Source organism: Pezoporus occidentalis, unplaced genomic scaffold (genome assembly GCF_034315485.1).
Source record: "Pezoporus occidentalis ecotype Australia unplaced genomic scaffold, CSIRO_AGI_Poc_V1 ctg53, whole genome shotgun sequence".
Taxonomy (NCBI): Eukaryota; Metazoa; Chordata; class Aves; order Psittaciformes; family Psittacidae; genus Pezoporus; species Pezoporus occidentalis.
In genome coordinates, this window is record NW_026915866.1 from 6,736,929 (window position 1) to 6,750,659 (window position 13,731).

The 13,731-nt window shown below is 52.6% G+C and overlaps 1 protein-coding gene across 1 annotated transcript; it reads right to left on the reverse strand.

Moving 5' to 3' along the window:
• Positions 1 to 485: 485 nt before the first annotated feature.
• CUNH4orf54 (chromosome unknown C4orf54 homolog) lies at positions 486 to 13,297 on the reverse strand. Its single transcript, XM_062637655.1, has 2 exons — positions 8,883 to 13,297; positions 486 to 4,158 (listed from the first exon to the last, which is right to left on the reverse strand). Exon 1 carries the CDS (start codon positions 13,284 to 13,286, stop codon positions 8,892 to 8,894), a length of 4,395 nt encoding a protein of 1,464 aa, XP_062493639.1. The 5' UTR covers positions 13,287 to 13,297; the 3' UTR covers positions 486 to 4,158; positions 8,883 to 8,891.
• Positions 13,298 to 13,731: the final 434 nt, after the last annotated feature.

Sequence of the window (13,731 nt, forward strand, 5' to 3'; positions counted from 1 at the left end):
CTTCAGATACTGGAAGGCTGCTGTGAGGTCTCCACGCAGCCTTCTCTTCTCCAGGCTGAACAGCCCCAACTTTCTCAGCCTGTCTTCATACAGGACGTGCTCCAGTCCCCTGATCATCCTCGTGGCGAAGATCATCAGCCATCAAAGAAAGATGCAGTTACCCGAACCCATTTGCTAGCCAAAGTTCACTGAAAATGGGGAGCTCCTTTTTCATTTAAGTTATATCTGGGAAAAAAAAAATAATCAAAGAGAGTCAAATGAAGCAATGCCTCCAACTTCCCAACTCCCTTTATCCTAAGAGGGCAGAATGAACAGGGAGATCAAGTCAGAAAGAGACTTACAATGCTGGGACAAACACAGGTTTTGGATCTTCTCTCCAATGAAATCTTCTGTTACTGTTCACACATTGAACCAAGTAATGCCTCTGTTACTTACTCTCCACAACAGCAAGGGTAACTTCACAAACATACAAGCAATCATGGAACTGCAGGCTTACTTGCACTGTGTCTTTTACTGAAAAATACATTTTATTTTATCATAACATTCAAAAAACCCCCCAACATAATACAAATGCTATCTCATTCAGTTACAAACTTTGGTACTCAGCGGTTTCAGACAGTCCTTCCCGCCTGGTCATGACGTCCTGAAGCGTTCCCGAGGTGCAACGCGCTGCTAGTGCAATTCTCAGAGCGACTCTGCTGTCCTTCCATCCCAGGCTCAAGGCATCCTGCAGCGGGATCACTTCGGGCTTCACTTACACACTTGCCACAGGGGCATCTACATTGAGAGCAGCTCAAAGAGTCCATTTGTCTCTTCTTTTGTTTATCCCCCCCCCCTCCCCAGGCAACAATCATCAGCACAATGTGTACACAGCATTTTTCCTTTTGCCTTATAGCTCACCGCTCTCTCATCAGACATACCATCCACATCCTCTTAACAATCATTACTTACTTCACACTTGCACTTTTAAATATCTTTACACTGATAACCCACCCCCTTAAAAAAGGGAGGAGGAAGAAAAGAGGACAAAAAAAAAAAAAAGAAGAAAAAGAAACAGAAAAAGGGGGAAAAACACAAGCATTTTAAAAGTATGTGTTTTCAGGTAGCCACGAGGCAATGGTAGTTTCTAAGCACAAGGAATGACACTTTGGCCATCAACGCTAGAGAGTAAAGGTAGCTTTGAATGCAGACAAAGGGGGCGAAAACAAACCCACACAACCCATAAATACATTTTAGATCATTCACCAAGTGATTCACCAAGGATTAAATTTAACTGAGTGAAACCAACCCTGCTGCAAAAGACCAGAACAATATTCATGCATCACTCCAGTTCCGCGCAAACTCTTAGTTGGCACCCTGACAGAGAACACACAGAAGTGGCTGGCCGGTGGCCACAGCCCCCAGACCATGATAGGAGGGCTAGGACGGAACTCGAGTGGTGCACAGGATTTTTCTCTGCTTTGCATATGGGGTGAATTTCAGCTGTAACATGCTATGACTGCACCTTGAAACATATAATACTAGCAGCTTGTGAACCCTGACACAGAGGGCTTGACTCTAATTCAAGATATGTGGTTACACATCACCCCATCGGCTAAAGCAATTCACCATGTATACATGGAGGAGCACCATATTACTGGATATTTTCCGGCAACCTTTTGTGGCATTATCTGCTGGGCCCAGCTAGACTCGAGCCCAGAGCTCTGGTTTTATACATGTAAAGTGAAGAACCTGGGACTCAGGTCTGCAAGGCACTCAGTGCTCTGGGCCAAGTTCAGCAAAGCATTGCATTGAATGGTGAAAAGAAAGACTGCACTTCCACTAAAGTTCCCAGGAATCTGCTTAGATATTTGAAGTTGGAACAGCATGTGAAGGCTTTGCTGGACTGAGCCTGTGAAGTGAAGCTCCTTGCAAAACTGACCCATTGATGCAAACATGGAGTCTCTTTACTAACAGACAGTATTAAGCAGACGCTGTTTGACATTGGGACTGACACATTCCACTGAAGAAATCTCCCCTGAGAAAATAAATAGCTGTTGGCATTGCCTCATTTCATTGCTTTCGTCTCCACAGGCAGTTAAAAAAATCCCTGCAAAATTTACCCCCTTCAAATACACCCTGAAATCCCGGGCACGTGGGTTTTGTGCATTTTTTTCCTTTCAAGTACACTGGGTGGAACTGTAAACCCTGAGTTTGTGTGTGCAAACCTATATCTTGTAAACTGCAATGTGAAACTTCACTCTGAGCACCAATATAGGAAAAGATAGGACAGAAACATTTTGAAACAGAGATGCTAGTGTTATAATGTACGTACCATACACATGTATGTCACAGGGGACAATCTACTCTGGTACCTGCACTGTCCTGCAGTCCAAAGTACTGTTCTGTTTAATACTGATGCTCTAGTAATGTCTATGGACTTATCAGTCAGGAAAATGGTGAAGCAGCATTCATTTTCTTTAAGAGACACTCAGCCCGAATCCCAGCAGGAAGTTACAGCTTGTAACTGTAGACTGTAACGCAAAGTGCATGGGGGTTAAGCTTACACAGTATGTGCTCTAGCTGGGCACGCCAAGCTCTTTAGAAGGGTTAGAACAATATTTTTCCATTAGATTTCCACAACGATGAAGATAAATGAGAGGATACATGTTAAATCACTCACTATCTGTACAGCTGCAGTGCATTTCATCCTGAGGGCAATTTCAATTTGTGCCTGTAAACAAATAAACTGCATTTGAAATGCAATCTCACACGTATGGTTACAGACAGTTGTAGCTGAGTGTTCTGTGTGTTACTTAGGAAAACGAAAACATGGGCTTTCTTTAAGAATGGAAAACCTGGAAACTTCCTTAGCAGCAGGAAACCTTGAGAACAGGCACAGGAAAATCCTTTCTGTGGGCAAATGCTGAAGTACGGGCTTACGGGCTTTGCATTTAGTTTCTAAATTTTGACTAGGCTACCTCAAGAAAACTTTATGCTAAATAATTTAGGTTTGACCTCACATTTATTGGCTTCCCAAAGTGCTTCCCTGAACTGAAATTTTGGGAAGGGAACACTCTACTATACTTCAGTTTTACTGTCATGATAACAGCTGTCTTTTGCTCGTTGCTGGCAACAAAAGAATCAGTTTAAGCACAGTTCAACATATGGACATAAATATCGCTGCATTTTAGTCATCTTATTTTCTATTTTCTTGTTCAAAAGAGAAATATTTTCTTAGCAAATACAGATAGTGTGGATGTAGTCCTCAGATAAATCTGCTAAAGAAACAACTACTTGGGGCTGTAACATCAACTCCCACAGGGGAGTCACTGAGGTTATGTTTTCTGCAATGTTGCAATTCAAGGAAGAATAGACTGCTGTCTTAAAGAAAAATAAATGCTGTCCTCTCCTTTAGAACCAGGATCTAAAAATATGACATTCTGTTTCTGGCTTCCCAGTATTTAAACACTGTCATAATTAAGGCAACTTGTGATGTTCAGCACAGTACAGAGGAGCAAACAGAAAACGAAAGCAATCAAATGTGTTTTCTGACATTTACACAATCTGGTTTGAACCATGCCAAAATATGAACACTAAAGGATAACCTTAACACTACAGATCTCTCCAATTGCAATTCCAGGTGCAGAAGTTCGGAGTACAAACTAGACATCTGCTCATGAATCATTATGAAACCTACAGGGAAGACCCTCATTTTCTGCAATGGCAGAGAGCTGAGAGCTTTTTTGGTTTATTTTTAAGAGTTGTGGGGCTGCACTGGAGGATCACAGCACGTTCCAGGGACCTGAACAAAGCTGAGCATCTATCCACACAGAAACACTGCTGCATTTACACCCTGTGTTTTACAAACAGCTGCAGTGGTACTACTACCGCTAGGCACCAGCACAGAGGCAATGCCTGAAGCCTGCATATTGGCTTCCATATAAAAACAGCTTTGCAGAAAAAAATGCAGTAATTTAGTGTTGCTCACATAATGAAATATATGCATGCTCCCAAATTGGGGGGTATTTAGGAGAAAACAAGAAACTTACACACTTGTTTTGTATGATGAAGCAGGAAAAAAAAAAAGAGAAAACTGTAGAAGCAGTTTTTAGGATGAATGTTTAGAGTTACCAAGTGTATTTTGGATTAAAGGAGTGTGATTCTTCTTCCTTACCCCTGTAAACAAACAACAAAAACAGACAGAAAAGCATCATTAATAAAAAGTAGATTGTTAAGAGAGCAGCCACAATCATTTGAGCAATCTTTACTACTCTAGAGAAGTGAATAGTGTCTCCTTCATTATCACACTACTTCTTGCTACTAATTTCCTAAGCTACTGCCAAGAATCAGACAATAGCACCCGACTTTTTAAACTGAGTCAGTGGTCATGTAGCCTTAGCTTTTGAGCAGAACTAACCCCTGCAGCTCAAGGTGTGAAATGTATGGTACCTTATGACCCTGTAGTTCCCCATGGCTGGTTCTGGGCAACCCCACGCACATAGGTGGAAAGAGGGCAAGTGATCCATCCAGGGTTTAAGCGATCCATACACTTGGAGACCTGAGCACTTTACTTCCTAACACAGAATCCACCATGGTGTACATAAGTGAAAGTGAAACAACCCATAAACATGTACCCTAAGATTTGTGGAGTTAAGACTTAAATACTGGCTTGGACAAGTATCCAAAGAGTCATTTGCCACTCCACTAACTTCTATTATTTAAGCATTATTAACTACTATTATTAGCTTCTCTTATTAACTACTATTAACAAATTCCATTATTTAAGCATTATTTAAATGTTTCCTAAGTAGCTGTAGGTTTTAACACAAGCTCATACTTATTCCCCTTTGTAGCTTTACTACATCAAATGCTGAAGCCCTTTAAATTCTTGGAATATGCCAGTATTTCCCATTAAAATTGAACAGATGCTTTACTAAACTCTCAGCAAAGGCCTCAGCATAAGTAAATCCTACATACTGCATATTCCACTGCAAGTTGACTTTTTGACTTAGTAGTGTGGACTACACATTCTGCTGAATAGGGCACAACTAAAACAGAGTTTAAAAATATTGATGCATGAGCCTTTAAAAAAAATCATTTGTATATACTATCCATGCTGAATTAGTTTTTAAAGGTAGGCATAGATTGTCAGATGGCAGGTAGGAAGGAACACAACTAATAAGTATATTTGCATACTTTGGTGAAAGAACTGCTCACATTTGACTTAGCCGGTCATGTACAAAAATACCCCATGTATTCCTGTAACTATAAGCCAGCTTCAGTTTGGGCACATGTTTAAACAGAACAAGATAAAATACCCTTCTAATATTGGCAGTACAAATTACTACAGTTACTTCCCATTTTGCTGCATGTTATTTTTTCATTTATTTAACTATCACAAAGCAGAAACTCCCCAAAGTGTAACGTGAGAATAGATACAAAAGTTAAAACACATTTTTAGTCATTCCAGCTGGGAATGAGCTCCCTCCAGGCAGATCTCTCACTACAGATTGGCGCTGCCTAGGTTTGTATGCAGGCAGGTTCGCAAGATACTAGAACTGAAAATCAGCATCACGTTTTTTTCCCATATGAAGGAAGAAGTGCAGCAGAGAACTATGTTGCTAAAAGCTTACCAACTACTGTTGGCAAGTGGAGGGAGAAAAGCAACCTCATGATATCTCTCAAAAACATGTACATACTCTCTAATATTTGTTGTGTATAAAAAAAATTAAGAATTGTTTAGAAATATCTTAGATTTTGCCAGAGTCCAAATAGATAGGATCTATTCTATCCCATTGATTACACAGAAAAGAGCATCAGACACAGAAAGAAGTGTTGCAAGAGCAGCAGATGTGCAGAGGACTCAGTGCCAACAGCACCATGGTCATCCTATTGCCACCAAAGCTTCAATTCAGCTCTAACACACTGCTCTCCAAGAGGTGACAGTGACCAAGATGAAGCAGTGCTTGACATGGTGACACTGTCATTGACATGGTGATACTGTTTGTCAATGAAGATGTAAAAAAAAAATTAAAGAAAGGATGAAGATATTATGTGCAGGAAGGAATACAGGCATGGAGAGGAAAAGCATTCATTCAGCTTATTTTGGCTACTAAAATAGAAGCGACCTGAAAGGACAGCATTTTATTCAAACCCCATGTTCATGTGATGAAACCTGGCTGGCTTAAAAACCATTTTAGGATCTGCACAGCATTGCTGCAACCAATCTGATTTGATATGAAAGCAATTGGATTGAAAAAATGATCAGCAGTTCACCCTCTAATTCATATGAAATTACACTCCTGCTCTTGTTAGGGAAAGAACACTACCCCAAGCAAACAAATGTGTTTAATTAGGAAGAGAAAGACAAAAGAGATAAAGGAAAATAAGGGAGTGGGGTGCAGATTAAGAGAGGAGAAAAAAAATCATCCACAGAACATGAGCTATGTAGATGAATGAAAATGCTAGGTAGGTACACGGACAGAACAGCATATCGTGACAAAGGCTATTGATGTGATTCCCCTCTGGCATATATCATATACCTTTTCCACTGAGAGCTATAACCAAAGTCTGATAACAAGCTAAAAGCATCTTGTACCATGCAATTAAAATGATTTGGTTTACTGCCTTTCAGAGCAGACTGAGAAAAAAGCCCACAACCACACCACATCCATCACGCACCAGCAGGACACCTACCTCAACACGTCTGAGGTTGCTGGGAAGGGGATACCCCTGTCTGTATTACACAACATGCCTCTTAGCATCACTAATGGTAAAAGATGAAAGCCTTCTAACTGCTGAATGACCTTCTGTAATGAGTGTACAAGAATTTGCATCACCAGTCTCTTGGGGCAGATTTCACACCTGTGTTGCAATGGCAGAGCTCCAGTACAACCCAAGAATGCAGAGCATTGATGCAGCCACTGACCACCCCAATGAGAAAGAGCAGTTCTTAGAGAGCATCACCCACTTCAGTGGTATGCCAGGTGCTGCGAGCAAGACATCATGGGATAATCCCCTGGGAAAGGAGGGGCAAATCATACCCTGAATATGATGTTTCACTTTTAATTAGTGAGATGAGAAGAACTAGAGCTTTTCATTTAAATATCTGCTGTAAAATAGAAACACTTGCACTATACATGACATCTTTTCAAAGGTAGCAAGTCCCTAAACTGAAATCTAGTTAACTTCCCTGTGCTCAGTTTGAATTCAGCCTACAGACCAGATGGAAAAAATCAAATACCTCTTGCTATTTTATTTAGCTACTCTACCAAGATTTTACTGACAAGATCAACTTGAGTAGCACAGCAGAGCTCAGCTTCAACTGGCACCTTGCCTGTCCTGAGTGACCCCATAAGGGCCAATGAAAGCAACCAAGACAGAAAAATGTCACTTTCAAAATAAAGTATCTACAAGCAGAGGTGTATAAATCATTTCAGCAAGGTTTCATTCAACAAATAATTTACTATAGCAGATGATGCAAACTGAAAGAACTACAGAAGCAAACAAACTCTAACAAACACGGGAAGAAAGAATTTACCCTTAAGCATGCAACTGAGAAAAACCGAGTGCAAACTGGTGACTAACCCAAACCTTCGAATGTCACTGCTGGTGTGTCTTGATATACATGAAGAACAAACTCCATGAGTCTTCAGTAAGTTACAAAAGACTTTGGGAGCTCTGCCCAGTACTGCACTCAATAAAGATGAGCTGTGTGTTTTAAAGCAAGAGGCTACAAGAAATCTGGAGAGGGAATTTTTAAGTGGCATTTAGTGATAGGACAAGGGGGAATGGCTTTAAACTGAAAAAGGAGAGATTCAGGTTAGATATTAAGAAGAAGTTCTTTACTGTGAGGGTGGTGAGGCACTAGAACAGGCTGCCTAGAGAGGCTGCTCTAGTGGAATGTGTGTCTGCCCGTGGCAGGGGGTTGGAGCTGGATGAGCTTTAAGGTCCCTTCCAACCCAAATCAGTCTGTGATTCTATCATTCTATCGCTCAGGCTAAAGGAGCAGTGACACCTGAAGGTGCTTGCTTAATATTTCATGTATTTGAAAAAGAATTATCGTATCATTGTTCCTTAGTTATTTTGTGCAAGACATCACACACTTGGTTTCAATGTGTGCCGTAGGCCTAGTCCCATGCCCTATCCCTTGCTCCAGACCAGGCAGTCAATGCCCCACACGCACATCCCCCAGTCTGGAGGTTGGCCCTGGGTTACAGGCTTGGGTTTACAGCCCTGGTAACCAGACACTGGCAGTGCTGTGTCAGGCCAAGCTTGGAGTAGCTGTATGAAATCCTGATTTGCAGTGCAGGCAGCTGTAGATGCCCCTGTCCCCATCAGCAGCCCCATAGCACTGGGAGAGCACCCCACGTATCCTGCTCCCTCATCCCACTAACAAGAAGGATGCAAAATAAGGGTTTGGCTCCATCAGACCCATCTCTCACTCTTCCCAAGGATGGGGAGAAACAGAGGCTCAGGACACAGATGGGTATTTGCCTCTCCATGGGGAGTGAGAAAGGGCGTGCTCTGCCAAGGTGGAGGGGCGGTTTCATGGCTTGAAAGCGGTTTCAGAGGAGGTGTCCAACCGCATTCCCCTGCCCAGGAGCAAGGGGATGCAACTAAGTCAGGGTCCCCCGGCCATGGGGCTGCACAAACACAGGCTTCTACTGAAACTGCCTCCAGTATCCTGCTCCAAGGGATACCCAACTGCACTGACAGGCATGTGGAACCTTTGTGTTTCTATCCTGTGGCTGTATTTTAGTCCTGGTGAGGGCCCCCCTGTGGACCTCAGGCACGTTACCTCAGGATGAGAAGCTGCGGCTGCCAAAGCTCCCATTTGGCAGTTAACCTGGTCAACCCTTAACCATCACTGGCGTGGCTAATGGCCTGCCCCCACTCACCCACGCTCTTCACCGGTGCTCCACCACAAAGCGCATGGTGGTGCCGTCGAAGGAGGGCGGCGCGATGATCCGTGGGCCGGTGGCTGGTGCTGTGATGCTGATGACCGGCTTCGCCTCGGCTGCCCCGCGCCGTGGCGGCGGCGGGCCCTTGCCGGTAGCCACGTAGTAGGGGCTCTCGGTGAAAGCGGCCTCTGCCGCTGCCGGGCTGCCGGACTCGGCCGGGGCGCTGGCATCGCTGCCCGAGTGGGAGAGCGGGCGCTGTAGGGCACCGGTAGGCAGCACGGCGGCGGCAGGCAGGAGGCCGGGGTACAGCATGTACGTGGCGCCGTAGGCCCCGGCGTTGAGGGCCAGGGGCGAGAGGGGCAGAGGGACGGGGGCAACTGCCGGCTGCTGGGGCACAGGCACCTCCACATACTGCCCTGTCTCGGGGTCGAAGAGGCGCCGCTTGAGGAGCTGCTGCACCGGCGTGTCCACCAGGTAGTACTGCCCGGTGCTCACGTCCAGCAGCATCTTGCGCTGCGTCTGCGGGAAGGGTTCGGCCGCCGTGGCCGCGGTGGGCATGGACGGCGAGAAGCAGAGCAACGGCGGCGGCGCGCCACCGGGTAGGGCGGCGAAGGGCAGCGGCGGGCGGTAGAGGGCGGCGGCCGGACCCTCTGCGGGAGGCGGCGGGGCGGCGGCGGAGCGCTCCTCGGCGGACGGGGGTCCGGGCAGGGTTACGGGGCTGCCCTGGCGCTTGGCGGTGCCGAAGGGCTGCAGGCTGCATAGCGCGGCTGCCGTCGCTGCCGCTGACACCGGGCTGGGGCGGATGCCGCCGTTCGCCCCAGAGACCGGCACGTCGGGAGGGGGGGACCCGGGCTCGGCGGCCGCCTTCAGCGGCAGGGACAGGTAGTTCCCGCAGTCCGGCCCGCGCTCCGCATCGCCGCCGCCCGCAGGAAGCCGGGTGGAGCGCGGTGCCGCCGGGCCCCGCAGGCCGCCCTCCGAGGGGGGCTTGCTCGGAGCGGGGGCTCCTGCTCCTCCGGCTCCGCGGAGGGTGAGGAGGGCACGGGGGACACCGGAGGGTTCAGCGCGGGGGGCCGGCGGGCCGCGCTGCCGCTGCCGGGCCAGGCTCTCGAAGGCGGCCGCCTTGGCCGAGACCTTGTCGGCGTTGGTGTTGAAGGGGCGGCGGGGCAGCCGCTCGCTGACGGGCCCCTGACCCGGCGGCTCCTCCGGCTTATCCGTCGGCGGCGGTGGGGGAGGAGCAGCGGCGGCGGCGGCGGCGGCGGCTGGAGGGGTGGGCCGGGACGCGGCGTCCCGTTCCTGGCTGGCGATGAGGGAGAGGACGTGGCTGTCGGTAATGGGCAGAGGGTCGCTCTTGCGCTTCCACTCGCGTTTGTTGAAGCTGTAGAGCTCCTCCATGCTCCGCACCGCCGCCGTCAGCTTCTCCAGCGCGTTTTGTACCGGCGCCGCCTTGCTCTCCTCCCGCGGGTCCTCCTCCGGCCCCCGACCCCTCTCGACGGGCGGCTGGGGTGGCTGGTGCCGCCAAGGCGCGGCGGATTTGGAGACGATCTTCAGCACGGCCGGCTGGCGGGGGTCGCTCTTGTTGGGGGCGATGGTGGCCACCGGCAGCCTCCCCGAGGTGCGGTGCACGAGGACGGTGCCCTCCGGGGGGCAGGCCGGCGCCCTTCCCGCCGCCTTGGGCCCCGCCTCGGTGGGCTTGGTGCTGGCGTGGCCGACCGCCTGGCAGGTGATGACCACGGGGGAGAGGGCCCTGGGGACTCCGGCGATGACCAGCTGCTGCTGGGGCTTCTGCTCCTGGCCGCCCTGGTCTGAGGCTACGCTGCCCTTGTCGCTGCTATCGCCCGAGTCGTAGTTGTAGGAGCTTTTGATGAGCTTCCGCACGTCCCGCACCTGGTGGAGGGGGCCCTGGGGTCTATTCTTGCCGTCCCGCACATCGCGCACCGTGAACTGAGGCACCTTGTCTGAGCCGTCGCCGGGCTTGGGCAGCCTGAGCTGCTGGCTCCGGCCCTCCTCTGGCGGCCGGCCCGCTATCCGCGGCGTTAGCAGCTGGGCGATGCTGAAGCCGGCGTCCCGGGGCTGCTGCAGGCTGCCCAGGCTGATCTTGATCTCGGGAGCTCTGGGCTTGGCGGACGGGGGGGAGGAGGCGGGGGCAGGGGAGCACTTGGTCGCCTGCTTGCCGGGCTGCTTTTCCCGTGGGGTGTGCTGCATGGCGGGGACGAACAGGCGGGACATCTTGGTGGACTTGCCGGCGGAGATCTCGCCCAGATCGGCCCGCCAGTCGTGCCTGGAGGAGAGCTTCAGCTTGCCGATGGGCGCCCTCTCCTCTTTCTTTTCCGCCTCCCGCTCCTTCCAGGACCTGAAGGCGCTGTTCTGGCTGCGAAGGAAGGTGGCCTTGATGGCCTCGGAGGCGCTGCGCTTCACCTCGCACAGCTCCTCCGTCAGCGCCCGGTCCAGGCTGCGGTTCCCCTCCCGGGGAGTCGACGCCTTGGAGGCCGGTGACCGGCCACCGCAGCCCTCGCCCGTTTCCTCCGCCGTCGCGGCGGTGCAGTCCGAGCCGCCCTCCGAGTGCCGGGAGCTCTGCCGCTGCACACCGCCCTCCCGTTGCCCCTCCCGCCCGCCACCGGCGGGCTCCGGCTCCCGTCCGGCGCCCGGTCCGGTGTAGGAGGTGTCGGTGATCTCGCCCCGCTCCATCTTGAACTCGTGCTCCAGCTGCATCTTCTTAGAGATGACGTTTTTGAGGAGGCTGGAAGCGAACTTGGACTTCTTGATGGGTCCCCCCACGCTGCACTCCGCCGCCGGTGGTTCCCCACCGCCCGCCTCTGGGGTCGGCCCGGCCTCGGAGCCATGGCCGAGGTCCAGCAGGGTCACCACCCGGGAGCCTGCCCGCAGCCGCCTCGGTGACTCGACGTGGGCGATCTCCCCATCGAGCTTGCTGACCACGAACTCGAGGGCTTTGGTCTGTGAACGGCCGGAGCGCAGGAGGCTGGGCTCGGCTCTCTGCCCCAGGCTGCCACACTTAAGGTCCAGGTAGGTGGACCAGCGGTTGATGCCCAGGGCATTGTCGGCAAGAGAGGCAGAGGAGGCGCGGGAGCTGGGGCGCAGGGTGTCGAAGTAGGGATAAGCCAGGCTGCGGAAAGCCCTGGCCGTCAGGTTTCGCACTTCTTTGTCGGCATCGTCCAGCTCGCTGACGGCGCTGGAGGCGCCGCTGGAGTGCTCCCCGGCCCGGGCGGCCCCGCACCGCGGCAGCAGCCGCGCCGGTACCGCAATGAATTTTTTCGCGGGGTCCCGGGCAGCGTCCGGTTTTAAACTCGCATCGCGATCAGGAGCCGTGGGGACACGGAGGCTCATGTCGCCTTCATGCTTGGCAGCGTAAACAGTGTTTTGCTTTCCGCGCACGTTGCTAGACTCATTTATAGCCCGGGAAGCGGCTTTGATTGATAGGAGAAGCTGGGTGGCCGGGCTCCCGCCGGAGCGGCCGGACTGCTTGGACCGGCTTTCCCCCGAGCTGGCGCGCTTATCCCCGCCGGGGGTGTCGTGTTCGGAGGTAAGGCTGACGATCTCGGTGCTGCTGGTGTTGTCGATGCTGTCCGTCTGGTTGTTGGGCTCGCTGGTGCTCGTGCTGAGGTAGCTATTCTCCTCCTCCTCCGTCGCCGTGTCCCCCGGGGTCTCGTCGCTCCCGAAAGAGGCGTAGTCCACGAAGGAGTAGATCACGTTATTGTCCTCGAAGTCCCAGCGGGCGGCCAGCCCTGCGTCGAAGTCCATGTCGTGGTCCACCTCGCTCAGCTGGATCTCCTGCGTGCTGATATAGTGCGCCTCGTCGCGGTTGCCGCCGCTGCAGCCAGGGGGGATGCTAGGGGGGGCACCGGGGCGGACCGCCTTGCGCCCCGCGTCCTCCTCCTCGCTTTCGTAGCCGAAGGAGGACGAGGAGGTTTTGCCCTCTGTCGAAACCGGTTCGCCCATAGCGCGAAAGTCGCCCGCCTTGGGCACCGGAGAAGGGCAGGAGGACGAGGAGGATTCCGGGCAGACTCCCGCCTCCGGCGGCCCGCAGCTCCCTGCCTCCCCTCCTGAGGCTGGGTCAGCGCCACAGCCCTCCGCCGTCGCGCCCGGGGAAGGCGGGTGGTCGCGCCCGCGGTCCGAGGATGCTGTCCCCGCGGCACCGGCCTGCGACCCGCCGCTCTCCGAGCCGCCAACATCCCCTGTCCCGGTCCCCGGTGCGCCGCCGGCCGTGGCCAGCGCAGGGATCTTGCCGTTCTTCCCCGGCCCCCGCGGCGAGCCGCGGATCTCTACATACGCCGCCGCCTCCTCCTTCTCCTCCTCGGTGGCCGCGCTCGGGCTCGGGCCCGGTCCCGCCGCCGCGCCCTCGGGGCCCGCTCGGGGGCCAGCGGGCGACCGGCCGGGCGCGTCCATGCCGGAGCCGTCGGGGCGCGGCAGTGGCCCGAGGGGCGGGCAGGCACGTGCTGGGGGGGCGGCGGGCCGCCCGCCCCCTGCCCTGCCCACCCCCCGCTCCCGACCTCTGCTGGGCCCGGCTGGGCATCACCGCCGGGGGGCGGAGGGGCCGGGCCGGGCCGGGCTCGGCCCCCCCCTCGCACCCGCGGGACAGCGCAGGCCCGCTTGGCCACCGGGAGGAGGAGGCCGGTAGCCCTGCGGGATCTCGGGACCGGCCCGGTCCGCTCCGGGTTTTTCCGAGATGAACGCCGCTTGGCCCGTCCCGGTCGCGGACTGTCCATAGAGTCATTGAACGTCCTGTTTTAAACGTCTGTGTTTGCCGGAATGAGGGCGCCCGGACACCCCTTGGAGGGGAGAGCCGCCCTGCCTGCAGAGATGCTGCTGGCCGGCTCCTGGAAGAGGCAGC

Coding starts and splice junctions, on each gene's coding strand:
- CUNH4orf54 (XM_062637655.1), bottom strand. CDS start 13,286: ATGGACGCGCCCGGCCGGTCGCCCGCTGGCCCCCGAGCGGGCCCCGAG.